General features: G+C 51.6%; 2 protein-coding genes and 1 non-coding gene across 7 annotated transcripts in view; 1 reads left to right on the top strand and 2 right to left on the bottom strand.

Annotated features, from left to right (window-relative positions):
• Window positions 1-18,759, top strand: part of CAND2 (cullin associated and neddylation dissociated 2 (putative)) — a 29,971-nt gene extending 11,212 nt beyond the window's left edge. Inside the window, exons 3-13 of one of the 3 annotated variants that reach the window (XM_044916353.1) lie at window positions 268-533; window positions 1,877-1,982; window positions 2,160-2,302; window positions 4,094-4,386; window positions 5,451-5,592; window positions 5,928-7,430; window positions 9,940-10,035; window positions 13,882-13,979; window positions 15,242-15,406; window positions 17,132-17,239; window positions 18,137-18,759. In XM_044916353.1, the coding sequence (XP_044772288.1) occupies window positions 268-533; window positions 1,877-1,982; window positions 2,160-2,302; window positions 4,094-4,386; window positions 5,451-5,592; window positions 5,928-7,430; window positions 9,940-10,035; window positions 13,882-13,979; window positions 15,242-15,406; window positions 17,132-17,239; window positions 18,137-18,364 (3,148 nt within the window). In that variant the 3' untranslated portion in view covers window positions 18,365-18,759. Of the gene's footprint in view, window positions 1-267; window positions 534-1,876; window positions 1,983-2,159; window positions 2,307-4,093; window positions 4,387-5,450; window positions 5,593-5,927; window positions 7,431-9,939; window positions 10,036-13,809; window positions 13,980-15,241; window positions 15,407-17,131; window positions 17,240-18,136 lie in introns of all 3 variants that reach the window. The other 2 variants (XM_021695018.1, XM_044916351.1) reach the window with 2 other exon arrangements.
• A 2,429-nt stretch (window positions 18,760-21,188) lies between these two features.
• RPL32 (ribosomal protein L32) lies at window positions 21,189-26,425 on the bottom strand. Of its 3 annotated transcripts, none has more exons than XM_021695169.1 (4): window positions 26,354-26,425; window positions 24,960-25,060; window positions 24,135-24,316; window positions 21,189-21,369 (listed from the first exon to the last, which is right to left on the bottom strand). In XM_021695169.1, exons 2-4 carry the CDS (start codon window positions 25,053-25,055, stop codon window positions 21,240-21,242), a joined length of 408 nt encoding a protein of 135 aa, XP_021550844.1. In that variant the 5' UTR covers window positions 25,056-25,060; window positions 26,354-26,425; the 3' UTR covers window positions 21,189-21,239. The 3 variants fall into 3 exon arrangements, with proteins under 3 accessions (XP_021550844.1, XP_021550846.1, XP_021550847.1); XM_021695171.1 differs by having other exon boundaries at window positions 26,358-26,425; XM_021695172.1 differs by having other exon boundaries at window positions 26,292-26,374.
• LOC123323205 lies at window positions 25,128-25,267 on the bottom strand. Its single transcript, XR_006539277.1, has one exon. It is a non-coding gene; the product is annotated as a small nucleolar RNA SNORA7 (small nucleolar RNA).
• Window positions 26,426-26,564: the final 139 nt, after the last annotated feature.

Genomic DNA, 26,564 nt, shown 5'->3' with positions numbered 1-26,564 from the left:
CAACCTGGACATCTGGATTCAAGTCCTGGCCCTTGTATTTCTTGGCTGAGTGGTCTTGAGAAAGTCCCTTCCCCTCTCTGCTTTCTCTTGTGTAACAATAAATAAATAATTATTCCACACAGTTGCAGGGCGCCTTTCCATTTACCAAGGGTCATTGGGTTGTCATAATTCCGGGGAGCAGGCCTGGAGAGGATGGGGAGAGGAGAGGTGCCTGGCCCAGGCTGCCCGCTGGGTGGGCCCCGTCCGACATCCCCTCCCACTCCCCAGGCTGGGCGCCCCTCTGGGTGCCTTCCACGCCAGCCTCCTGCACTGTCTGCTGCCGCAGCTGAGCAGCCCACGCCTGGCCGTGCGCAAGCGGGCAGTCGGGGCACTGGGCCACCTGGCGGCCGCCTGCAGCACCGACCTCTTCGTGGAGCTCGCGGACCACCTGCTGGATCGGCTGCCCGGCCCGCGCGCACCCGCCAGCCCTGTCGCCATCCGCACTCTGATCCAATGTCTGGGTAGCGTCGGCCGGCAGGCAGGCCACCGCCTCGGTAAGGGGGTGGAGCCCCTCTGCAAGGGGCGGGGCCGGGGCGGGGAGGTGCTGCGGAGCCTGGGGCGAGCTGCCGCCTAGATGAGGGGGCGTGGCTGATGCAGGGAGGAGCTTGGGGGAGGGGTGAGGCCCGAGCTGAGAGTAAGGGGCAGAGCATGAGTGTCAGCCACCTCCCAGGTAAGGGGGCGTGGCTGATGCCTGACAGCGGGAGGCGGAGCTTGAGATGCTGTGGGTGGGCCCTGAGCTCGTCGTGCTGCCACCAAACTTAAATACAGTATGTTCTATTCTCCTACTTTGACAGATATAACAACCCAGAAGACAGATTTGAATTTTTAAAAATTTTTATTGGGGCATAATGTACATACAATAAACTGTACTACTTAAAGTGCACAGTTAAGTGTGTTTTGATCTTTGCGTACAGCTGTGAAAGTACTACCGCAATGAAGATGTAGAACATTTCCATTACCCCCCAGAAGTGTCCTTGTGCCCTTTTGCAGTCCATCCCTCCCCTTGTCCCACTCCAGGCAAGCACTGATCTGCTTTCTGTCACCAGAGATGAATCTTATAGAAATGGAATCCTGCAGGTTTGAATTTATTTTCAAGCACCTCGGAGTTCTGGGCTGGAACAAGCCAGTGTGGGCAGAGTTGGCCACGGTCTGCCCCTCTTTCCCCTCTGGCTCTCTCACTGTAGGGATTTTATGAACACACTCGGGGACCCCACCCCGAAGTCCATGCTCTGTCCGCATCCCCCCTCAAACAACAGCCACCGTTGGTCACTCTTGGGAGTATGAACCCATGAGGGAGCCTGAACAGGACCAGACTAGGGTTCATGGTCAGTTGGGCAGGAAAATGGGGAAGCCTGTGACTGGAGAAGAGCTAGGATAGAACCCTTTAAAGCACCAAAAGGTGCCCTTGCCTGGTGCATAAGGGAGTACCTGCATTTCCATGTTTCCCATCCAGGGCTACAACCTAGTGCAGGAAAGAAGATGAGGACATGAGTAAGTTTCAACGACAGATGCTACTTTAGGGCCTACCCTGTGCCAGGTGGAGCTCTTTATGTGCATCATGTCATTAATCCTCACCCAAATCTGCCTGGTAGGCATTGTTATCACTACTGGCAGGATGAGTAGCCTAGGTCAGAGAAGTGGTTGTGGTGTGCCCGAGGTCACGTGGCTCATAGGTGGCAGAGACAAGGCTAGAACCTTGACATCTGCTTGACTCTGAAGCCACCGAGTGGAGTTTGCAGTGGTCAGGGCTGCAAGTGCAGGGAAGGCTGAGTGCTGTGGGCTGAGGGAGCCTGGGAAAGGGTCTGGCCTGCCCTCAGTGACACACCTGGCCCTGTAGGCGCCCACCTGGACCGCCTGGTGCCCCTGGTGGAGGAGTTCTGCAACCTGGATGACGATGAGCTCCGGGAGTCCTGCCTCCAGGCCTTTGAGGCCTTCCTGAGGAAGTAGGTGCAGTGCGCGTGCCAGGAGACTGGGGCCCAGGGTTTCTTTGGGAAGTTGGGGGCCGAAGGGGTGGGGCACGATGCTGGCTTCGAAGCAGTACGATCTCAGGACTCAGCTCTGGGCCGGCCCCCTGCCCTCTCCTGCCTGTCCAGCTGAGCCTCCCCCATCCCGCCCCACAGGTGCCCCAAGGAGATGGGTCCTCACGTGCCCAGCGTGACCAGCCTCTGCCTCCAGTACATGAAGCATGACCCGAACTATAACTACGACAGTGACGGGGATGAGGAGCAGATGGAGACAGAAGATAATGAATTCAGTGAGCAAGGTGGGTGGCCAACTTGTCATCGGGGCTGGAAGGCGGAAATGGGTGCAGCTTTCCTGGAATAACCCCCACCCCCCAGCCAAAGACACATCTAGCACCCCCATCCTGATCTTAACTCTTCCTCAGTCTCCAGCCCTGCCCTCCGTGATTTGGGTTCCCCAAGGTCCCCACCCTGTGCACAGATCCAGGTAATGATAGTGGTAATTGCTATCATTTATGGAACATCTACTAGTGTCCTGAGCATCCTCATTTCATGCTCCTTCCAAGAACTCTTGTTATTATCCCCATATTTCAGACAAGGAAACCCGGATTTAGGGAAGAGATTTGCCTGAAATGACACAGCTAGGATGTTGGCAGAACTGGGACTTGGAGCCCCCACTTCTAGGCTGCCATCCCCATGCCTGCTTAGTAATGGCTTCCAAGAGATGATGCTTTAACCCAGCAGAGTGAAGCTCTAATGGTGGAATGATAGGTACTAACCGGGAGAGAGATACCTGGTTGGGGAACGGATGCAGTGGCTGCCTTCATTCTGTGCCCATGGTCCTACCTGTCACTCAGACTGCTGGCCCTGGGCCTTAGAAGCAGGGCATTGATGGAGGAGAGGGACTTAGGGCCTGGTGGGGTATTCAGAATAAGATGGGATGGTGGGAGATGAGATTGGACAGGCGTGTTGGGGCCTCGAGCGCCAAGTCAGGGAGAATGGGCGTTTTCTTGCCAGTAGCCTGGAGCTATGGATGTTTCTTCCTGGGTGGCATAGGGTGGAGGTAACAAACCACAGTCCATCAGAGGACATCTGCTCTGGCGACAGGACATATCCATGGGACCATCCACATGGCCCACTATGGCTTCTCCAGACTCCAGTGCTCTGCAAGTCTGAGTCATCTACAGAGTGGCATGGGTAGAAAGAACACACTGGCCTCTGGATCTGTGCCTGGTGGTGTCCCTAGTTAGGACCATCCCCCTCTTAACCTCATGTGCGTCTCCCCAGGTGTATGGGTGGGCCCTGTGGGCCTGAATCTCAGCTCTGTTGTTTCCTAGCTGTGTGTCTTCAGAAGAGTCTCACCCTCTCTGAGCCTAATTCTTGTCATCTATAAAATGGGGCTCACGGCGCCCTCATTCCTGAGGTGTGGTGAAGACTTGATGAGCTCTGTCCTCTCAGGGGAGCTTGGAGAGTAGAAAGCCACACAAACACAGCTTTTCCTTGTTAGTAGTCCTGCCTGGAAGCCAGAATCAGGACTTGAGAGGCTGGCGGCGGGGGAGGGAGTGGGGGGGAGGAGGTCAGAAGGAGGCCTGTCACCTCTCCCTTCTGGAATCCCAGTAAGTGAAAATCACCCAGTCAGTTCTGACCAAAGGATGTATTTTGTGCCCCAAGTGGATTCTCTGAAATCCTCACTAATGACTTGGAAGTTAGTTTTGTCCCTGATGTAGACAAAACAGTGAAGGGTCTGGAGGCAAAGGGAGGATCCTGGTCTAACTCCAGCTATATCCCTGCTCATGTAACATGGGGTGAGCCATTCCCCCCAGTTTCCACATCTCTACAGAAGGAAAATAACCCCTGTCTCACAAGGTAGTTGTGAGGCTCAAATGAGGTTGTGGATCTGAGGTGCTTGGCATTGCCTCTGGCACACAGTAGGTGTTCATGAAATGGCAGGTAACACTCCCAACAGCCTGTAAATAGTCAACAAAAGTTGAAACAGGCCTGGCTCCCTCCTCCCTGCCCCATCCCGGGAGACAGCCTGGGTGAGGCCAGGCTGCCGTGCTCAGGGCTCCATGGGTGTCCTGTTCCTGCCCCAGAGAGTGAGGACGAGTACAGTGATGATGATGACATGAGCTGGAAGGTGCGCCGGGCCGCGGCCAAGTGCATGGCAGCCTTGATTGGCTCTCGGCCCGACCTGCTGCCTGACTTCCACGGCACCCTGGCGCCTGCGCTCATCTGCCGCTTCAAGGAACGCGAGGAGAACGTCAAGGCTGATGTCTTCGGGGCTTACATTGTGCTGCTGCGGCAGACGCGACCCCCGAAGGGGTGGCTGGAGTCCATGGAGGAGCCCACCCAAACGGGCAGCAACCTCCACGCGCTGCGCGGCCAGGTGGGCACGCCTCCTCCTGTCTCCCACCCTCGCTCCCCAACTCATGACTCACCCTCCCACCTGTTCACCCTCCCATCCGTCCGCCTTCCCATCCTTCTGCTGCCCCACCATCTGTCCAGCCGCTGAAGTGTGTGCCCTGAGCCCTGACTGCCTGGCCCTGTGGTAGGTGCTGAGGCCCAGCGGGGAGCATGGCAGGTGAAGCCTTGGCCCTGGACCACACAGATAGATAGCACAAATAGGGCTTCCGGCCTGCCCCCCGCAGAAGGTGTTTCTGTTTTATTCTAAGGGCCTAGAAGCCATAGGAGGGGAATTACGGGATCCCATTCCCATTTGAAGGAGCTCACTCTGGCTGCTATATGGGGAATGGAGTGTAAAAGGGCAGGAAAGAGTAGCCGCTGGAGGCCAGCAGGAGGCTATGGTAGTTGTCCAAGTGGGAGGGATGGTGCTGTGGGCTGGGCATAGGGGAAAGAGGACTGGTCAGACTGGAGGGGTAGGTTTTGGGTCTTGCTGACGGATTAGATGTGGAGGGTGAAAGACCGGAAGGTGTCATGTGAGTGCCGGGCTCTGGCTAAAGCATGAACTGCTGCTCCTTGCCACGGTGAAGGGAATATCTAGAGTTCTGTTCTGGACATTTATGTGGAAGGTCTGGCGGGTGGGGAGCACACAAGTCAACGTTGGACATGTAGGTCTGGGAGTCTTTGCTTCACTGGCATCTAAGCTCGGGGACCAACTGGGCTCCTCTGGGGAGAGAATCTAGCCAGGGAAGGGAAAAGGGCCTCAGTGCTTCCCTGTCGTGGAGTGTAGGGGTGAGAGCCAGACTGCCTTGGGTGGCCTGGAGCAAGTCACTTCATCTCTCTGACCTGCTCCCCATCTGTAAAGAGGGCCCAGGAACAGGACCGACCGCAGAGGGCCTGGTATGGAGTGTGTGGTGGAAAGCTGGGGCTGGAGCGATCCTCCCACACCGGGGGCCCTCCATGGGCCTGTGCCTGGGCCAAGCCCCCCAGTACTGGGTGGGACAGCCAGGTTTCCTGGCTAGTCACTGATCCCCTGCAAACTGCCCACAGGTGCCTCTTGTGCTCAAGGCCCTGCAGCGGCAGCTTAAGGACCGGAGCGTCAGGGCCCGCCAGGGCTGCTTCAGCCTCCTCACCGAGCTGGCGGGCGTCCTCCCTGGCAGCCTGGCAGAGCACATGCCCGTGCTGGTGGCAGGTAGGATGGACTGCAGCCAGGTATCTGCTGTCCTGGGCTCTTCCGGAACCCGACCCCAGGCCTCAATCCCCGTGGGTATCCCTGCTCAGCAACCTACGGTGGCTCCCCACTGCCAGCAGTGAGAACAAAGCTGGGCTACAGGCCCTACGTCCTGGCTTCCGAGGGGTTTCCTGGCCTTGTGTCCCTCCGCCCTGGCCCTGGCCAAGCCTTGACCTTTCAGAATCTGCAGCCTAAGAGCCTAGGGGTCTGGGTCCAGCTCAGATGCCTGCAGGTGCTCCACCCTCATATCCAGGGACTGCCTGTGGCCCCATAACCTTTGCACCCACCCCCCACAGGCATTGTCTTCTCTCTGGTGGACCGTTCCAGCTCTTCAACTATCCGGATGGACGCCCTGGCCTTCCTACAGGGGCTGCTGGGCACAGAGCCAGCCGAGGCCTTCCACTCACATCTGCCGACTCTCCTGCCACCCGTGATGGCCTGCGTGGCTGACCCTTTCTACAAGATCGCGGCCGAGGCCCTGCTGGTGCTCCAGGAGCTGGTGCGGGCCCTGTGGCCCCTGGACAGGCCTCGGACGCTGGACCCCGAACCATACGTTGGAGAGATGTCTGCGGCCACTCTGGCACGGCTCCGTGCCACTGACCTGGACCAGGAGGTGAAGGAGCGCGCCATCACCTGCATGGGCCATCTCGTGGCCCACCTGGGTGACCGGCTCGGGGACGACCTAGGGCCGTCACTGTTGCTCCTCCTGGACCGCCTGCGGAATGAGATCACCCGGCTGCCTGCTGTCAAGGCGCTGACGCTGGTGGCCGTGTCCCCATTGCGGCTCGACCTGCAGCCCGTCGTGGCTGAGGCACTGCCCGTTCTGGCTTCGTTCCTGCGGAAGAACCAGCGGGCACTGCGGCTGGCCACGCTGGCCGCCCTGGACGCGCTGGCCCAGAGCCAGGGACTTAGCCTCCCGCCGGGTGCCGTGCAGGCTGTGCTGGCCGAGCTGCCTGCCCTGGTCAGTGAGAGCGACATGCATGTGGCCCAGCTGGCCGTGGACTTCCTTGCCACGGTGACCCAGGCCCAGCCGGCCTCTTTGGCCAAGGTCAGCGGCCCCGTGCTCTCGGAGTTGCTGCGGTTGCTGTGCTCGCCCCTGTTGCCCGCCGGCGTGCTGGCCGCTGCCGAAGGCTTCCTGCAGGCCCTGGTGGGGACCCGCCCCCCGTGCGTGGACTACGAGGGGCTCGTCCGCATGCTCACGGCACCTGTCTATAACCAGGCTGCGGAGGGTGGGCCAGGCTTGCACAAGCAGGTGTTTCACTCTCTGGCTCGCTGTGTGGCAGCCCTCGCGGCCGCCTGTCCCCAGGAGGCGGCAGGCACAGCAAACCGCCTGGTCTGCGATGCCAGGTCACCCCACTCCAGCACAGGGGTCAAGGTCCTGGCGTTCCTGTCGCTGGCTGAGGTGGGCCAGGTGGCCGGGCCAGGCCCCCAGCGGGAGCTGAAGGCAGTGCTCCTGGAAGCCTTGGGGTCACCCAGTGAGGACGTGAGGGCAGCCGCGTCCTATGCGCTGGGCCGCGTGGGCGCCGGGAACCTGCCCGACTTCCTGCCCTTCCTGCTGGGGCAGATCGAGGCTGAGCCCCGGCGGCAGTACCTGCTGCTGCACTCGCTCAGGGAGGCCCTGGGGGCCGCCCAGCCTGACAGCCTGAAGCCCTATGCTGAGGACATCTGGGCCCTGCTCTTCCAACGCTGTGAGGGTGCTGAGGAGGGCACCCGGGGGGTGGTGGCTGAGTGCATCGGCAAGCTGGTCCTCGTGAACCCTCCGTTCCTCCTGCCCCGATTCCGGAAGCAGCTCGCTGCAGGTAGGGGCACAGGTGTGGGCAAAGGCAGTCCAGATCGGAAGTAGGCAGTTTGCATCTGAGCGGCCCACTCAGAGTGAGCTAATTCAAACCACTGGGTTGGAGAGTCACGGTGTGGATAAGGTAAAGGCAGAGGATCCATGAGAAAACACAGTGTTTCCAGAGACTTGCAGCCTCCTCCCGGGGGACTCTCTGGGATGGAGGAGAGAGAATCCTTAATATCCTAATATGTCCCCTCAAAAAATAAGCCTTTCATGATGCCATTTTCATACTCATTGATGTGGACCGTAGCCTCATGCTCTGGGTGAAGGTTAATAAAATCAGTTTTCTGTCTGCAGAGAGTGCAGCTCTCTTGGGCTGGTTGGAGCCAGGATCAAATGTCAGTGTAGACCAGGACTGGGTGCCATACCCTGGGGGTTTGGGGAGCGTCCGGCAAAAACCAGGGGCAGGTTTTGTGTGGTCAGGCAAGGGCATGTCAGGGCATTCCGAAGCTCAGGGAGGGAGAAAGCAGACAGGTGGACTGGGGGGGGCTCTTGGGCAAGTGAAAGCCCCTGGGAAGGAAAGGCCTCCAGGCCTTGAGCTGGTGTGCTGGCCCACTGATAGGGTCAGTGGGTGTATTCATTGACAGAATGTAGGCAAAGTGCTGGGTATATAGTACGTAGTATGTAATTAATACTAAGTGAGTAACTGCTATCATTGCTCTGTTCGTGATTCCAATTAGGCCCTTACTGGGATGCTGGGTTTAGAAGCAGCAGCTCTGTAGTCCACACCACTGTGTGGACAGAAGAATGTATCAAGGACATTGCCTGTGACACTCACAGGGCTCTTCACGAGGAACCTTGAGAGGCCAGAGTCTTGGGATGAGCTTGGAATGGCTCTGCCATTTCCAAGCTCCGATTTGTTTCTGCCTCATGCACGCTGTTGAGCCAGCGAACCAGTTACATATCCTTGTTAGCCGCCTGGAAGCTTGGAGCCAAATTCGTGGCCTGCTTCTCGCAAGTTTGTGGGACTTCCTAGTTGGCTCTCCCTGCCCTCACTCTAGTCTTCCTCTCACTTCCCTGCCTGTATTTTCCCTCGGCCTCATTTTTTTCATCTTATTTTTTAATTAATTATTTTTAAAAAGGATTTCTTTTTTAGAGCGAGACAGCGTGTGCACAGAGGGAGAAGGAGAGGGAGAATCTTAAGCAGACTTCCCACTGGAGCAGGGAGCCCGATGGCGGGGCTCGATCCCACGACCCTGAGATTATGACCTGAACTGAAACCAAGAGCTGGACACTTAACTGACTGCGCCACCCAGGCACCCCATCACTTTTCTCACTTTATTTTATTTTATTTTATTTTTTTAAGATTTTATTTATTTATTTGACCAAGAGAGAGAGACAGCGAGAGAGGGAACACAAGCAGGGGGAGTAGGAGAGGGAGAAGCAGGCCTCCTGCAGAGCGAGGAGCCCGATGTGGGGCTCGATCCCAGGACCCTGGGATCATGACCTGAGCCGAAGGCAGACGCTTAACGACTGAGCCCCCCAGGCACCCCATTTTTCTCATTTTAAATTCACTTAATCCTATTCTGTTGTCCATGTCTTCATCAGCCACCCTGAATCTTCTCAGGAGCCAGTCAGGATAGAGAGAGTAAGAGGGAAAAAGCTGCAAGTCTAAAGTCACTTACTCATACCCTGGCACCAAAATGTAAACTTTTTTCCTGAGTCTCTAATGTAAAATCTACATGATGGAAACAACCTTAACCCATCACTGTTGTGTGCTGGGGGAGGAGAGGAGCGAGCAGCTCTGGTTTGTTTCTTTCACCATAATAGGAGGTATATTGCCTTCCCTTTCTTCACCTTCTCTACTCAGCCAGCTGAAAAGTAAAGTTAAGTGACTTCTCCATTACCAAGCTTAGGGGGTGTTCTGAATTCTGTTGGAATCCCCTTGGCCTTCAGTTTGCCTGGAACACACCTGCCCCCTGCTTGGAGGATGCAGGCCTGAGGAGGAGGGCCCGGCCAGGCTCAGAATCAGCCATTGAATTTTGGATCTGCTGTGTGACCTGAGATACGAACTTAACCTTTCTGGGTCTTCTTCCTCATCTGTAAAATAGAGACTAATAATAATTTTTATGAAACATTTTTATTTATCTTACCATTAATTAATTAACAGGACCATTGTGAGGATTCATTGAGATAACGCGTCTGAAAAATAGAACGCAGCCCTAAGGCCTGAGCAGAGGTCTTTCTTTGGGCTCTGGACTGACCACCGTCTTGGCTCCCTGTTTGCATCCTGCAGTGTGGTTACCTGAGAACTGGCAGTTTTTCTGTCAGCCACAGCAGGGAGAATTTAGGGATGAATTTTAGGCTGCCCAGGGAAATGAGAGCATTGACTTCGCCAAAGAATGGGTGTTTTGAATGGGGAGGGGTCCGGTTCTGTCTCCCAGGGAGGCAGGGAGCTTGGGTGCCTTTGGACCTGTGGGTGTCCAGGATCCGCCCTGCCACTCACCAAGCTGATGCGTCTCGTCCTGCAGGTCGGCCACACACCCGGAGCACAGTTATCACAGCGCTCAAGTTCCTCGTATCTGACCAGCCCCATCCTATTGACCCCCTCCTGAAGAGCCTCATCGGTGAGCACCCCCTGCCCTCTGCCCCCGGCCCCATTCAGTCCCCACTCCCAGGCTTTTGAGTCTGGGCTGATTTTCCTACACATGTGCCAAGGGAAGTTGGAGACCAAGGAGGCTACCCCACTCCCATGACGGGCAGCAGGGCCTGCTTTCAAATCCCTGTGCTGGCACTGAACCGCTGGGTGAGCCTAGCCTGCCCCTTCTCACCTCTGAGCCTCAGTTTCCTCCTCTGTAGAATGGGGGTAAGGTTCTAAGGTTATTTCAGAGACCCTATCCGTTACTGAGGGGAAGGTACTCCCTGAGCACGCAGGCTCTTTTTTTTTTTTTTTTTTTAAGATTTTTTTTTTTTTTTTGCCAGAGAGGGACACAGCGAGGGGGGGAACACAAGCGGGGTGGGGGTGGGGGTGGGAGAGGGAGAAGCAGGCTTCCTGCAGAGCAGGGAGCCCGATGCGGGGCTCGATCCCAGGACCCGGGATCATGACCCGAGCCGAAGGCAGACGCCTAACGACTGAGCCACCCAGGCGCCCCAGCACGCAGGCTCTTACAAGTGGAAAACCACCAGCCTCTCACGTGCATTGACCTCAGTGGGCACAAAGCTGGGTAGGGCTGCACTGGAGTTGGGGAGCATGGCTCTCCAGCTTATCCCCTGTCTGAGGAGCCTTCTGTCTTGAGGAGCCCAAGTAGCTTTCATTGGTGAGCCCTCTCTTTGGGGCTCTGCAGGACCAGGCTCTTCCTAGAGAAGGCAGACATTCAAAGATCAGAGCCTGCAGGCCTGTCACCGGACCACACTGGAGTCTGGCCCTCCTCCTCCAGGCAGCCTAGTGGAGTGTGGGGAGTCTTGGGTTGGCAGCCTGGCTCTGCTACTCTCTGGCTGTGTGAGCGTGGACAGATCATCTCATCCCGAGCTATAAAACGGGGGTGCTGGTCCCCACTTGCCAGGGCACTGTTGCGGGAGACCAGGGGTCAGCAGATGTGGCCACGGTCGGGACTGGAGAACACATCCAGAAGCCACAGCAATGTCAGCAGCCACTTCATCCCATCCCCTGACCCAGTGGGCACACACTGCCACCAGTCCCGATTGCCCTGCCCAGGGCTGGCAGCCCCTAGGGATCTGTGCCTGGATGTTTGATTCTTGTTGTATGTTTGAACCAGTTTTCGAGCTCTCACTGTGTATCCGGTACAAGGCTAGGTCCTTTAATACGCCTCAACATGGTTCATTCTCACAGCTCCCTGCATGGTATGTAGGCCTGGCCACATCTTACAGATGAGGAAGCAGAGGCTCAGAGAGGAGACATGAACTCAGGTCTTGCCAGCTTCCCCACAGCTCTGTTCTCAGAGAGAATGGGGGAATCTAGGAACCAGCAGGGCACAGTGCAAGGAGCCAGAGGTAGCCAGCTCTCAGTTTGAATCCTGCTTTGCTGGAAGACTTTATGTTCTTCCCAGTGCATCATATTGGGAGGCACATAATAGCGGTTTGCCCCGTGACTGGTGATGGTAACTCTGATCACCTGGTTAAGATGGAGACTTCCAGTTTTCTCCGCTCTAAGATTACTTTTTCCTGGAGCACCTGGGTAGCACAGTCGGTTGGGTGACTGATTCTTGGTTTTCGGCTCCAGTCGTGATCCTGGGGTCGTGGGATCAAGACCCACGTCGGGCTCCGCACTCAGTCTGGACCCTGCTTGGGACTCCCTCTCCCTCTGCCCCGCTCCCACTTCTCTCTTAAATAAGTAAAATCTTTAAAATTACCTTACCCTTTGGAATGAGTAAGTATTTTTGAGTCTGTTGAAATATCCTCTTCATCAAATTTCCTTTTTTAAAGATTTTATTTATTTATTTGAGAGAGAGAACAAGCAGGGGGAGAGGCAGAGCAAGAGGGAGAAGCAGACTCCCTGCTGAGCAGGGAGCCCAACGTGGGGCTTGATCCCAGGACCCTGAGATCATGAGCTGAGCCAAAGGCAGATGCTTTAACCGACTAAGCCACCCAGGCGCCCCTTCATCAAATTTCTGCCCACTACATTCAGCATCCACTGTGGTTTCTTTCTTGCTTCAGTGATTTCTGACAGTTGCCAAATGGTGACTTCCAACTCCAGCATTCCTTTCATATTTGTTAGTTTGCCTTCTATTCTCTGGAAGAACTTTTCCTTCTCCCCCACTTATTTATTCATTGATTTATTCACATCATTATAGACTCATGGATTCCTGTTTCATTCAGTGAATTATAATTTATTACTGCCTTCATTTATTTGATTCTCAAGCTTGTCTCAGACGTGGGGGCCCTTCAGGCTGGTTCCAATGTTCTGTTGACAGGTTTCCATCATCCTTTAAACATATCCTTACTTTTTTGGCACAATAAGATGCTCTAGACTCACCTTGAACCTTTCCTGCCCCAGCTCAGGAATCAGCTATTTCTCCAGGGAGCCCTGATTCCTTTGAGGGGAGAATGGTACTTAGAACCCAAGACCTGGACACTAGGTGTGCTCATTGCTACTGGGGTGTTGCTGCTGCGAGGCCCTCTCAGCAGACAAAACTGGGGAGCATATGTGTGTCTGAGTGTATGTACACAGACAGACACACATGCACATGAGTTACCTCCTCTCTAGTCCAGCACTGCAGGGTTCCTCCTAGCCTCCTTCCTTCCCGTTCCATACCCTTCTCTGACAGGGAGAAACCCAGCTCTTGCTGTCTATGAGGTATTTGTTCTGGAATACACAGAAAGTAGACCAAGAATGGCTAACCTTTATATCTGTGAAAAGTCAGCATTTGTTTATAGGGCTTTTGTCTTTAGTCTGAGGGCATCTAGTCAAAATACTTTGGAAGTTACTTGGGTGAATTGTTTTACTCTTTCATAACCTGGTGTTTATGTTAATCATTTGAAATATAGTTAGGGGGGTTTGGTTGTTTTTTGTGCTTTTTTTTTAGGGATTCCCCTCATTCTTGATTTTATTTATTTATAGAGCATGTAGAACATTAACACAGTTATTAAAAAGTCTGAACTATATAAAAAGGTATACTCAGAGAAGTGCTGTGTGAATGTGTAAGTTTCTTCATCTCTCTAATCTTCGAGAGCCTTATCTATAATAATATCAAGTTACCATTTATAGAATCCTTGCTCTGTGCCAGCCCCTCTGCTGTGTATTTATATTTTGTATATATTTAATTTATATAAATAAATATATACTATATATAATAAAAAAATATATAAATATATATCACATCACTACATTTTATTTATTTATTTATTTATTTTATTTTTTAAAGATTTTATTTATTTATTTGACAGAGAGAGACACAGTGAGAGAGGGAACACAAGCAGGGGGAGTGGGAGAGGGAGAAGCAGGCTTCCCACTGAGCAGGGAGCCCGATGCGGGGCTCGATCCCAGGACCCTGGGATCACGACCTGAGCCGAAGGCAGATGCTTAACGACTGAGCCACCCAGGCGCCCCCACATCACTACATTTTAAATCTTAAAAACAGTCCTACACTATGGGTACTGCTATTACTCCCATTTTATAGATGAAGACATTGAGGCTATCCAAGGTTCCATTGTTAGGCAGTGGCAGAACCTGGATTTGAGCCCATGCCAGACTCTAGTTCACATTCTTATCTGGACTCTGAGGACTTGTTGTGTCTGGTAAAAAAGTAGATGCTCAGAACATGTTTGCCCCCATTCGGCCAGGTCTGCCCAGCTCACATTAAGCAGATAACTGAGGTAGGGAGTGGAGGTGGTCTGTGTCTTGGCCAAGCCATCCCACACACCCGCTCTCATCTTTCCATCAGGAGAGTTTATGGAGAGCCTGCAGGACCCAGACCTGAACGTGCGCCGGGCCACGCTGGCTTTCTTCAACTCAGCTGTGCACAACAAGCCCTCTCTGGTCCGGGACCTGCTGGATGACATCCTGCCCCTCCTCTACCAGGAGACAAAGATCCGCAAGGACCTCATCCGAGAGGTGAGGCCAGTAAGGGACAGAGTGGGGAGCCCTGGGCCTGACTGGTGGGGCTGTGGCAAGGATTCGGGTCGCCTGTGGCCTGGTCAAGTCCTGTCCCTCCACTTCCTGGTTGTGTGACCCTGGGCACGGGGGCCTAGGACCATTCAATCTGATCTGAGCCTCAGTTTCTCTTCTTAGGCAAAATGAGAAAACTAATTTGTGTCTGTGTCAGAGGGTTGTTGAGGAGATTCCCTGAGTTATGTCCTGCAGGTGCTCAGAACTTCTGGCCCACCGTCGGCCTCAGTAAATGTTGGTGCTTCTTATTATCACTCAGCATTCAGCAGGTGTTCATTGAGTGCCAGCCCCGTGTCAGAGTGCCAGGATCAGAGCTGGACCTGACATGGTGTCTGCCACCAGGGAGCTCTTGGCCTCCTCAGGAATAGAGACACCCATTCTGCCAATTATATAACCGATTTAAATCCTTAAGTAAGGATTTAAGGGGCAGAGATTAAAGGTGACTTAACAGTTGTCATCACATGATATAATAAAAAGGTAAGAACCACCTGGCATTGCTGAGGAGGAAGTGACTGTGTTTAGAGGGGTTTGGAAAGTTTCCCCAAAGAGGGGGCATTTAGGCAGGGCTTTGAGGGGTGAGAAGGAGTGTACCATTAAGAACAGAGCCTTGTGGTTAAAAGCTTCAGAGACCTGGGTTTTTAATTCTAGTTCAGCTGCTTACTAGCTGTGTGTTTCTGGGCAAGTTAATTAACCTCTCTAAGCCTTGGTTTCCTCATATGTTAATAACACTGTCTCCCTATGGCTGTTGTGATGCTTGAGCAAAACGTCATTTGTCAAGCACTCACACAGTGGCTGGCACATTATCACTGCTTAGTAGACCATAATAATTATTGTTACTGTTTCTTTTAAGATTTTATTTATTTATTTTAGAAAGGTGGGGGTGAGTGTGAGTGAGTGGAGGGAGAGAGAATCTGAAGCAGACGCCGCGCTCAGTGCAGAGTCTGACGCGGGGCTCGATCCCGCAACCACGAGATCATGACCTGAGCTGAAACCAAGGGTCGGACACTTAAAACCGACCGAGCCACCCAGGCGCCCCTGTTACTGTTATCATCAAAGGGCATTGCAGGCCGTGCAGCGAAGGCAAGAGACTTGAGAGTACAAGGCTTGATTCGGACACAGAACACAGTACTGAATGAGGGAGGTAGGGTGTGCAGCAGGGACTAACGGAGGTTACCTCCCGTAACGTTCGTCATCCTTCCATCCTGCAGGTGGAGATGGGGCCCTTTAAGCACACGGTGGACGATGGGCTGGATGTGCGGAAGGCAGCCTTCGAGTGCATGTACTCGCTGCTTGAGAGCTGCCTGGGCCAGCTGGACATCTGCGAGTTCCTGAACCACGTGGAGGATGGCCTGAAGGACCACTACGATATCCGGGTAGGACGGGCCCCCTGCCAGACCCGTGCCCACCCCGTCCCGAGGGGACAGGCGAGCACCACTGGGGCCCACTGCTTGTTTGTCTCCCACTCTCCACCCCAGGCACCCCCATGAAGATAACTGCATTGGGTTTTTTTTGTTGTTTTTTTTTTTAAGATTTTATTTATTTCTTTGACAGAGAGAGAGAGCATGAGCAGGGGGAGCGGCAGAGGGAGAGGGAGAAGCAGGCTCCCCACTGAGCAGGCAGCCCGATGCGGGGCTCAATCCCAGGACCCTGGGATCATAACCTGAGCAGAAGGCAGATCCTTAACCAACTGAGCCTCCCAGATGCCTCTGCATTGTTCGTTTTCAATAAGAAAAAGGGCCAAGCTCTCAAACACCTTTGGCAGGAGCCTACAGTGAGCGAGCTCTTTGGAAGATGGTCTGGACTCACTCTTAAAAAAAATGTGTTCGGAGTTTTTATGTTCAAGATTGTTCTTCACAGCTCTGTGGGGGTTGGGGAAAGCTGGAAGCTTCCTGAATGTCCACCCATCAGAAGCTGACTCAGTAAACTGGCTACCTCTGGTCACAGAATGCTAGCCACGTTAAGAAGAGTGAGCCAGGTCCCTTTGCACTGATGTGAGAGATGGCCAAGACCCACTGTCGATTGATAAAAGCCAGTTGTTTTTACAGGCATTTTCCCCCAGGCTGTCCTGTTCTCACCCGTTCTGGCCCCAGCGTCCTCTTCTCTGCCCCCTGGGAGCACAGGACATGGCCTGGGCATCAGGGCAACATTTGGACCCCAATGTCCAGGCTCCTGTTGGTGTTGAGGAGGGTGGGTATGACATCTCTTGAGCCCCCAGAATTATCTTGTGGAGTCTGCACTCTCTCTTTGGATGGTGGGTTTAGGATGCCCACTTTACAGGGGAGAGGCCAGAGAACTGGCGAGTTCAAGGGCACCAGCGGGCAAGTGGAGGAGCCTTGGGTCCCAGCTTGTGCTGCATAATGCCATGCTCTTTGCTGCTCTGGCCCTGGTCCCCCTCCTTTGCTGTGGGTTGTCGGGGGGTCAGGGCAGGCTAGACAGCTGGTGAGGGTGGGTAGGGCACGTAGAATCCAGACACCCATCCTTTATGCTGTGGAGCGCTTGTAGGAACTACCATTTTCCCGAGAGGCCACCATGAGTCTCCCGCAGGCTACATTCAGGCCTGTAGATGTGTTTAGTTGGCTCACACAGTAGTTTTTTTTTTTTTTTTTTTAAACTGGGTGCCAACATTTAAAAAGTTGAGAGATCTTCCATGAACATCAGAGTTTTGAAAACAGGCCGTCAGCCCTGGGCCACATTCCCACAGCCACAATTGGCTGGAGCTGAGAGCTGCTGTCTGGAGTGCGGGCTCCTTACTCCTGCGCAGTTGCCCTCTGGCCCTCTTCACTCAGGGACAGTATCTGCCTGGCCCTGTGAGCATCTGAGCTGGAGAATCGCCCCCTCCCTGGTGCCTCTTCTGATCTGAGCCTCCTCAGGTCAGCCAGCTGTAGTTGGCATAGTAACCATTGCCATTCACTGTTGATAGATAAGGAAACTGAGGCCCGGAGCGGGAGAGACTCTGGCAGGGCCCTGGCGGGAATTAGTGCTAGAGTTTGGACCTGAGCTCCAGGTGTTGGTACCAGAGCCTCCGATCTTCCCTGGGCTCTGCTCCTTTTGGTCCTGGGCCATTTCACTGTGAACTCTGTCTCCTTCCTCCTGGGCAGATGCTGACCTTCATCATGCTCGCCCGACTGGCTACCCTGTGTCCCGCACCTGTTCTGCAGAGAGTGGACCGGCTCATTGAGCCACTCAGGGCCACCTGCACCGCCAAGGTACCTCCCCATGTCCCCCACCCCACTTAGCCCTGGGCACCCCTGCAGATTCCTCACAGTTACCATTTATAGGTGGTGATTGAAGTGCTTCATTTAATCATTGTCATAATCCTATAAAGTATTTCTTAGCTCTTCCGTACAGAAAGGGAAGTGCAACTCACAGTGAGGACCTGAAGTCACAGCGCTTACAGGGCGGAGCCATTCGAACCCAAGACTGTCCAACCCCAATGCCAAGCTCTTAACCTCGACACTGGACTCTTCAGGGGGAAGAGTCTTTGTCTGGGCTAAGTCGGGGGGGCCTTGAGAGGAATTTGGACTTTATTCCCTAAGGAGTGGGGCAATTCTGAGATTCTCTGAGTAAGTGGGAGAGGGTGGGGGATGAAGAAACAGGCAGGCAAGGCAGTTTGAGGGGTTTCCCACGCAGAGTAGCTTGCAGGGGTAGGCACCTGAGTAGGGGGCACAAGGCCAGCTAGGTGACGTCATTGAGTTGAGTCATATGGTACCGAGAGCCTGTTTTAAGCACAGTAAGAGACAGGCTGATCCTCCTGCCAGGGGAAGGAGATAACTAACTGAACACTTTATAGCATTTGTCACCATCCAATTATTTATTAATAAAAAGAAAGGTGGGCAGTTTAGATTGGTTGGTCAGAGGCCTCCTAGGTGACCTTGAAGTTGATTTAATGACAAAGAATCCTGCTCTGGGGAAACCCGCCAGGGTAAAAGCACAGAAGAGACCTCAGGAGGCTGGAACCATAGAGACTGAAGTAGGGGAGTGTGCTGTGATTTAAACTGGGAGGGATTTTACAGGTGGGTTGGAGGAATCCAGAGACCAGTGAGGCAGCTGTGGTGCGAGGCTAGGTTCAATAAAGGATGGCTTGTTGTTGTTTCCTACTTTAGGTCAAAGCCGGTTCCGTGAAGCAGGAATTTGAGAAGCAAGACGAGCTGAAACGCTCCGCCATGAGGGCCGTGGCCGCCCTGCTGACCATCCCGGAAGTAGGGAAAAGCCCCATCATGGCTGACTTCTCTTCCCAAATCCGAACCAACCCCGAACTTGCTGCCCTCTTTGAAAGCATCCAGAAGGATTCTGCTTCAGCCCCCAGCACAGACTCGATGGAGCTCAGCTAGTCCTCCCCCTGCCCCCAGGTGGGCCCTTACTCAAGAGAAGGGCGCCTACCCAATCCCCAGGCCTCACCGGTCCCCCTGCCTGCCACAAGCCCTTTCATCTCCCTGGGGGCCCTCCTGCTCCTGGTCGGGGCTTACAGTGCCTTCTCCAGGGACCCCAACTCGAGGCCCCCAGCAGGAGCTGCAAGGCTGCCAACAGTTGGGCCCTTTAACTCAGGACAGTCATTCAAAGAAACAGGGCAGCCCGTCCGAACAAACACGGATGTGTGACTGTGACTTCACATGGGGTGGAGGTCTGTACCTTCAAAGCGGGGAGTCCCTGCCTCACAAAGGACTAAGTGTTTAGAAATACTCTTGTGCTCACAGTTGCAGAAGGTTAGGAGGCAACCGGCTGGCCTTCCTGCCCACCAGTGTCCCAGAATTGTCACTCACACCTCTCCCACTTTTCACTTCACTTGATCTAATAGGCAAAACATTAGTGCTTCAGCTGGGCATCTTAAAGACTCAAGCTCCTTCTCTGAGCTGTTCACATTTTAGAATTCAAAATGCTTTACTTTCTAATTGGCAGTAATGAATCTGAAATTTGGTTTTTTGCAGGGGGAGGGGGTCAGGATAGGGAATTAGATCTAATTTTTTTCTAATTTCAAAACTCTTATGTAGCCAACTGGGAAATAAACACAAAGAAAGTACAGACCACCTTTCATGTCACCCACCAAGGTGTAACCAGTTGGTTTGTGTCCTTCTAAGGAAGATTTTGAACATGTTGTTTCTAGTTTTTAGTATCTAAGACACAAATATTAAGCAATAGGCTAAAGAATTTTCTGTGCTATCCCAGGTTAATAAAGGAGAGATCCTAGTGTTGTTTTCTCTGCACACTTCCTCTAGTCAGTAGACCGCTGTTAGTATACTTCCCAAGTCAATTTAAAGAAATTATGAAAACGACCAACAGTTAACTCAAATGTTTCAGACTAGGCTTTGAACTGGAGGCAGGCAACCTGTAATTTACCTACCCAATTTAAGGGACTGAAATCCACTCATGGCTAGCATGCCAAAATTGTTTAAGCAGGCTAGTATTTCTGTTCAGTTGACCAGGCTGGTAGGGAAAAAACAAACACCCTATAAGCAATTGTCTTGTTCTGGAGTTATCATGCCATATCCCATACTGCCACTCGCTACCAATTCTTAGAGAAGTGCGATCATGACCTTATAGACATGCCTCACTTCATTGTGCTTTGCAAATACTGAGTTTACAAATTGAAGGTTTATGGCAACCCTGTGTTGAGCCAAGTCTATCAACACCATTTTCCCAATAGCATTTGCTCACTTCCTGTCCTATTTTGTTAATTCTCAGAATGTTTCACCTTTTCATTATTATGGTGATGTTATCTTTGATGTTACTGCTAGTGCCTGAAGATGTGACTGAATTGCTACAATCTCATGAGAAAACTTTAATGGGGTTGCTTCTTATGAACAAAAAATTTGAGATGGTATCTACTCCTGGTGAAGATGCTGTGGAAGATTGTTGAAATAACAGAGGACTGAAGAATATTACATCAACTTGGTTGATAAAACAGTGGCAGGTTCTGTGGGGACTCCAATTTTGAAAGCTCTCTGGGTGAAGTGCTAACAGTATCATGCTAGAGAAATCATTCTTGGCTCAGTCAATGCAGTAAACTTCATGGTCTTAATTTTAAGAAACTGCCACAGCCACCCCAGCTTTCAGCAGCCACCACTCTGATCACTCAGCAGCCATCAACATGGAGGTAAGACCTTCCACCAGCCAAGATTACAACTCAGATGTTTAGCACTTTTGCAATAGATGGTTAGCATTTTTTGCAATAAACTTATTTTAAAATTAAGGTATGCATTGTCTAGACATGCTACTGCACATAATAAATTAACGGTATAAACAGAACTTTTATATGCACTCGGAAACCAGAAAATGCGTTTGACTTGCTTATCAGTGGTTTGAAACCAAACTGGACCTCAGTATCTCAAGAGGTATGCCTGTAATTCACCCAGCTAAATTCTAGCTTTTGAGGCCAAAGGTTTAGGGCTAGTTGAAAAGGCAGCTTGATCGTTAAATCCTGAGTACTGATCAAGAGGCCCAAGGATCCCACACCTTCAGAAACTGCTGTTAAATTACCTGAAGCAGCAAGCTGGGGGAGGGTTATAAAAGGGAGACCAAAAGTTATCTTCGGACATCCAATGCTGATCGTAGAGGGATTTGTGGGTCACCCTGTCATATTTTTGCTCAGAAGCTACCTCACAAGGACTACATACAGTGACCGTCATCCAAAAATTTACAAAGTGGGGCTAAGGAGGACTACACTTGCTCTGAGCTGCAAAGTCCTTCAATCAAAGGTCTTAGAACCGTCCTTGGTCTGAAGCCCAAGTCTCTTCCAACCCCTCTTCCCCAGCCCCAACTGGAGCTGACAAGGCTGCTCTGGGCACCAGAGGCCTGTACCCTTTCAAGAAGTAAGTATCCTTTATAAACCCCTTCCAAATGGAGGATTCCACAGAGCATTAGTCAGCACAAGAATAATCTCCATGACTAGTTGTCAGAGTAAGAAACCAAAGAGTAGGCCGCCTGGGTGGCTCAGTTGGTTAAGCGACTGCCTTCGGCTCAGGTCATGATCCTGGAGTCCCAGGATCGAGTCCCGCATCGGGCTCCCTGCTCGGCAGGGAGTCTGCTTCTCCCTCTGACCCTCCTCCCTCTCATGCTCTCTGTCTCTCATTCTCTCTCTCTCAAATAAATAAATAAATAAAATATTAAAAAAAAAAAAAAAAGAAACCAAAGAGTAAAACCAAAGAGGCAAATGCCAGATGGTAGTTTTATGGTTTTATTAACACAAATATGACGTGCACAACAAGTTGTCTATTCATTTTCTTCGCTGCGCAGCCTGGCGTTGGGATTGGTGACTCTGATTGCCAGCTGGGCTGCTCTTTCCACAATAGCTTTGCGGTTCTTGGAGGAGACATTGTGAGCAATCTCTGCACAGTAAGATCTGGAAGAGAAGCAGTTAGTGAGGAGCAAGCCAGATGCACACACACTCCTGAGCTTCCCGGGGAGGGCGGCGGTTTTGGGTCACAGCAGCTCCAGAGCCACGAGGGCACTGGCAAAGCTGATGAAGACCGACACAGTCCCAAAGCCTAACTTTCCTAAATTCCATGGTACCAGCAGCGAGGCTCTTCAAGTATTCCCTGGCAGTGACACAAGTACTCATTGTCCCCTCATTTAAGCCTTAAAAGCAGACTTGTAATCCAGGTATTGCCTCCTCTTACAAACCATGACTCTTAAAGGTGGAAGTGAATTCCCAAGTCAGATATTTAGAAATGGACAGGGCTAGGATGGCTCAGTCCCAGATTCCAAGTTCAAACGTTCTCCCCCAATCCTTTCAGTCAATCTGCCCAACACAGGGCAGTCTCAGGGAGCTTGGACTTGACCATCAAGTTCTTAAATTCTCTGCAAAGTAAGCAAGAGCAGAATCCAACAGTCTGATTAAGCCAAGGATTTCCTGGCCTAGACATTAACATTTTACTTGTCTGACTGCTGCAGACAAAATTCAAATTGAGAAGTAACACTGCCTGAAAGTCACCCAGCCAGTAGCTATACCGAATATTTCCCAAGTATCTGGCTGCCAGATACTGTTCTAACCTACTCATTCTTCACAGCTGCACCAGGCCCCAGTTCAGTAACAAATTGGCCTACTGAGCACATTTTAGCGAAGTGATTTATGACACCATCAACATCTGGTTAAGAAAAGACACTCTAGGGGCACCTGGCTGGCTCAGTTGGTAGAGCATGTGACTCTTGATTTCAGGGTAGCGAGTTCAAGCCCCAAGTTGGGCACAGAGCTTACTTAAAAACAAAATCTTTCAAGTATTTATTTAAGTAAGCTTGACTGAGCCACCCAGGCGCCCCTCAAAATAGCTGTATTTTGAAATGTTTCCATAATCTTTGTTTTCAACACTGAAATCTCCCCCCTACCGCAAGTCCTTATCCACATGTGTATTTAATAACCAATCAATCACTATACATATCGTCTTAAATACTTACCTGTCTGCCTGGGCATTTTCCCCACACATGACAATCATTTTAAATACATGTCCAACACTCCACCCAGTGCTTGTACTCCCACCACATTCACAAATCGTATTTTCAATTGTTCAAACTGAATCGAACAAGTGATCATTGTTTCAAAATGCTTTTCATTTAGGGATAGATATCCAGAAATGGAACTTGTGGATTTAAGGTCAGAGCTTTCAAATATTTCTACGGCTCCTGACACAGACTGACAAGCTATTTAAAGAGTATCTTTCTGGGGCGCCTGGGTGGCTCAGTCGGTTAAGCGACTGCCTTCGGCTCAGGTCATGATCCTGGAGTCCCGGGATCGAGTCCCGCATCGGGCTCCCTGCTCGGCAGGGAGTCTGCTTCTCCCTCTGACCCTCCTCCCTCTCATGCTCTGTCTCTCATTCTCTCTCTCTCAAATAAATAAATAAAATCTTAAAAAAAAAAAAAAGGGTGCCTAGGTGGCTCAGTCGGTTAAGCGACTGCCTTCGGCTCAGGTCATGATCCTGGAGTCCCTGGATCGAGTCCCGCATCGGGCTCCCTGCTCGGCAGGGAGTCCGCTTCTCCCTCTGGCCCTCCCCCCTCTCATGTGCTCTCTCTCATTCTCTCTCTCTCAAATAAATAAATAAAATCTTTAAAAAATAAAATAAAGAGTATCTTTCTGGCAACAAGCGACACTTGCACTGCAGCATTTCTGCTACACAACAGGTACTCATCTGTCTGTCACAATTCTCCAACCACCTAATCGCAGTTTGGGCAGTCATCCCTAATTCCGATGCTCACCCAAGGATTTTCTAAGGAAAATTTCCAGGATTCCAACACCCAGTTAAATTCCCAACTTAGAAAACTCAACCACAAAGTGAGAATAATGGCTTTGTTTATTTCTATTACTTGGGTCTGCAATCGCTATAGATGAAAGATCTTTGTAAGCAAGCACACATACGTGCTACAGTTAGTCAGTCACCCTCCTTTCCACGTCCTAAGTAGGAAAACACAGGTTTTCACCTTCTGTTTAATGGAAAGGGAAGAAAACGGTCCTCTGCTTAACCAAAAAAAACCACCATTCCCTCCAATCCGGATTCAAAGCATCTGAATCACTTCCCACATGAAATATTTTCTCACCCCACTGCCTTAGTTTTAGTCTAAGCAGACCACAAGTCTCTCTCACACAGAGCTCATAAAGTGTCTAACTTTCTCAAAATACTTTGAAGTAATGCTGTGAACCCTCCGTGCACTCTTGCATCTCTACAACTTTGTGTAAGCCATACTCTTCCTTTTCTCCACCTCAGATCACAGAGCTCTTAATCAGGCAGCAACTCGTCTATTCCTGTAGATTTCTGAAAGAAGATACCCATGGCCACAGCACGAAGTGCCCCTTAGGCCTGAGGCTATATTTGATCTCCCTGCTACCTCCACATAAAGCAATGTTCTGCAAAGAACTGCCAAAAGGATACCACAGTGTTTTTATTATTGGGCAAAGTCCTTCTCTTTCCAGATCTTGGGTCTCTACACTTTTCAGGACAAGTTCCCTTACCCTGCTCCAGCAAAGGAAACATTTCAAAGCCCCCAACAAGCATTCTTTAAGCTCCCAAGAGAATATACAACTCTTCCAAATGCATTCTGTAAGTCTAGAGTCCCTACCAAAAATGCTCACAGATGCAGACTTCTGACATCTGAACCCAGAGGTGGGACCCAACTCACTTGTTGCACATCAACAGCACTTCAAGCTCCTTGACGTTGTGGACTAGGAACTTCCGGAAGCCACTTGGCAACATGTGCTTTGTTTTCTTGTTGCTCCCATAACCAATGTTGGGCATCAAGATCTGGCCCTTGAATCTTCTGCGCACCCTATTGTCAATGCCTCTGGGTTTCCGCCAGTTGCGCTGAAATAAACACAGGAGGGTTAGTGTCTTTGCTAACAACTCTTCCCTTTGGAGGGAAAAAAAAGGGGGGACCCAATGAAAAGGAAATATGCCAAACAGCAGCTGTCTTTTGGTTACAGTATTTCACTACATCTTTAGATTTTTTTTGGGGGGGGGGTGGAAAAAAATAGGGGCTCCTGCATTTGACTACCAGGAATACAGACTCACATCCACACTCCTCAACAAAGGAAAAGCAGACTACATACTGACAGAATGTGAAGGGACTGTGTATACAGTTAAGATCAAGAGTGAAGAGCACGGGTTTCAGCACTGCACTCAAGATGTTAAGTTTTCTCATCATAAAAATAAGGATAATCTACTCTCAACGTCTTAAGGCCACCTAAAATGGTTCAAGTCTCTAGACACCTCAAAACAGCCAAGTGTCCCTGATCATTTAAATTTCAATTTATATTATAATCAAGTGACTGAGTGCCAGCAAGGCATACTCAGGGAGACCTGGGTTTCTAGAAAGCTCTACCACCAACCAGACTGGTTCATCTGCCAAAGGTGATCTCTCAACCAGGTGATGCCAGAAGTCCAAGAGCCCATTTAGGAGTTCCGTTCTCCATCCCAAAGTACACTTCCATCCCGGGACGATACATACCTTAATTTTGACATAGCGGTCTGACTGGTGCCGGATGAACTTCTTGGTCCTCTTTTTAACGATCTTGGGCTTCACCAGAGGTCTGAGGGCAGCCATGATGCCTTCAGGAAAGAGGCAGAGATGGTGTCAAGCAGTCCTGGAAGGAGGCTTTCCTGCTCAGGGCTTGAACATTGTTGCAGAGTGTCTTCCAATCACCAGCTACTGAGCAAACTGGGAATGGAATGGGTACCTCTGCCAGGCTTGCTTTCCCTCCCGACTCCGAAGCTGGCAGAATACTAACCACTCTCCAGACGCGATCCTGAGAGGTCAGGAGTCACCTCACCCACTAAAGCCAAGGAAGAATGCTAACAGCTGATCTAAGACAAATCGACCCCTGAACGTTCTCAGCTTGCACAGGGCAGCAAATCCCACTTCCAATGTCCCAATCCCCAGATGGTCCAATTTCCTTTTAGTTATGCAGAACTTGGGCAATCTACAAGAACCGAAATGGGAATGATCCCGCACACTGAATGCCTGCAATGACTGAACCCAAAGAGATGTGAAGAGAAACCTTTGTTGCCCCGAGTGCTGTTGCTCTGCAATTCCCTCACAACAGGCCTACAAAGCCACGATGTACGTATGTTTCTAGACCTCTGAACGTCCTCTTCTACCTGGAGATCATCCGAGTCTCAATTAAAAACCCTCCTCAAAGCGGCCTTCTCGGTTACCCTATTCTTTTCGCCTGCAGCACACTTTTTGTTCTCGTCTCTTCACCGCCTCTATTTCCTTGTTTAGCACCCGGTTAAGTGCTCAGCGAACGTCGTGTTCGGTAAACGAACGCACCCCCGCCCGCAACATTATATCCTCGAAGACAAGGACGCAATTTTATATTCCCAGAGACCCTGACCCGCCATCAGCATTTCTGTTAACGGAACTAATCGACTCGCAGCTCATGGCGGTTGGTCGGTTAAGTGGTCCGGCTGCAGCATTAACGCCCAGACCGGAAAACTGCGGAGGAGGGAGCGTCGGTCTGCGCAAACAGAAAATACACGCGGGCACACATGACTGACCAAGGGGATCCGAGTATTCCAGTCATCAAATCGGAACCCTCGGGTCGCTCCACGGCCCCCTCAGTCTAGACCCGAACAGCGACCTTCACTCCCAGGGCTCAAACCAGCTTGTCCGCAACTCTTAAGAGAGACACCAGGCGGCCTCCGTAGGAGGGCAAGTGGCCCTGGGAAGCGAACGTCCACCATCGACTGGGCCGCTTCGCTCTGTTCGTGTACGTACTCCAGCCAACCGACAAGGACAAAGCCCACCAAGGCGACTGCTTGGAAGGGCAAGCCTCCTCACCACGAAGCGATAGGATCAGATGAAGGCCGCAAAGACGCAGATGGCCAACGATTAAAACTCACCCACCAACAGATAGCTGCCACCTCCACAGGCAGCGCCGAGGAAGAGAGGGGAAGGTGGCGCGCGAGGGCTGATGGGACTTAACCTCTGGGTCCTGGCAGGGAAAAAGAGCACTTCCGGTTCCTGGTCCTTCAAAGAAAAGAGAGACACCTCAGAAAAATAATACTGAAAAAAAGTCGAGGGACACCTTTGTTTTCCTAGATGTTAATATCT

The sequence above is a fragment of the Neomonachus schauinslandi genome, chromosome 1, assembly GCF_002201575.2.
Source record: "Neomonachus schauinslandi chromosome 1, ASM220157v2, whole genome shotgun sequence".
NCBI classification, from domain to species: domain Eukaryota; kingdom Metazoa; phylum Chordata; class Mammalia; order Carnivora; family Phocidae; genus Neomonachus; species Neomonachus schauinslandi.
This window is presented reverse-complemented; position numbering and strand designations above follow the sequence as displayed.

Coding starts and splice junctions, on each gene's coding strand:
- RPL32 (XM_021695169.1), bottom strand. CDS start 25,055: ATGGCTGCCCTCAGACCTCTGGTGAAGCCCAAGATCGTTAAAAAGAGG. Junction 24,317..24,959: donor ACCGCTATGTCAAAATTAAG/GTATGTATCGTC, acceptor TGTTTATTTCAG/CGCAACTGGCGGAAACCCAG. Junction 21,370..24,134: donor GTGCTGTTGATGTGCAACAA/GTGAGTTGGGTC, acceptor CTTCTCTTCCAG/ATCTTACTGTGCAGAGATTG.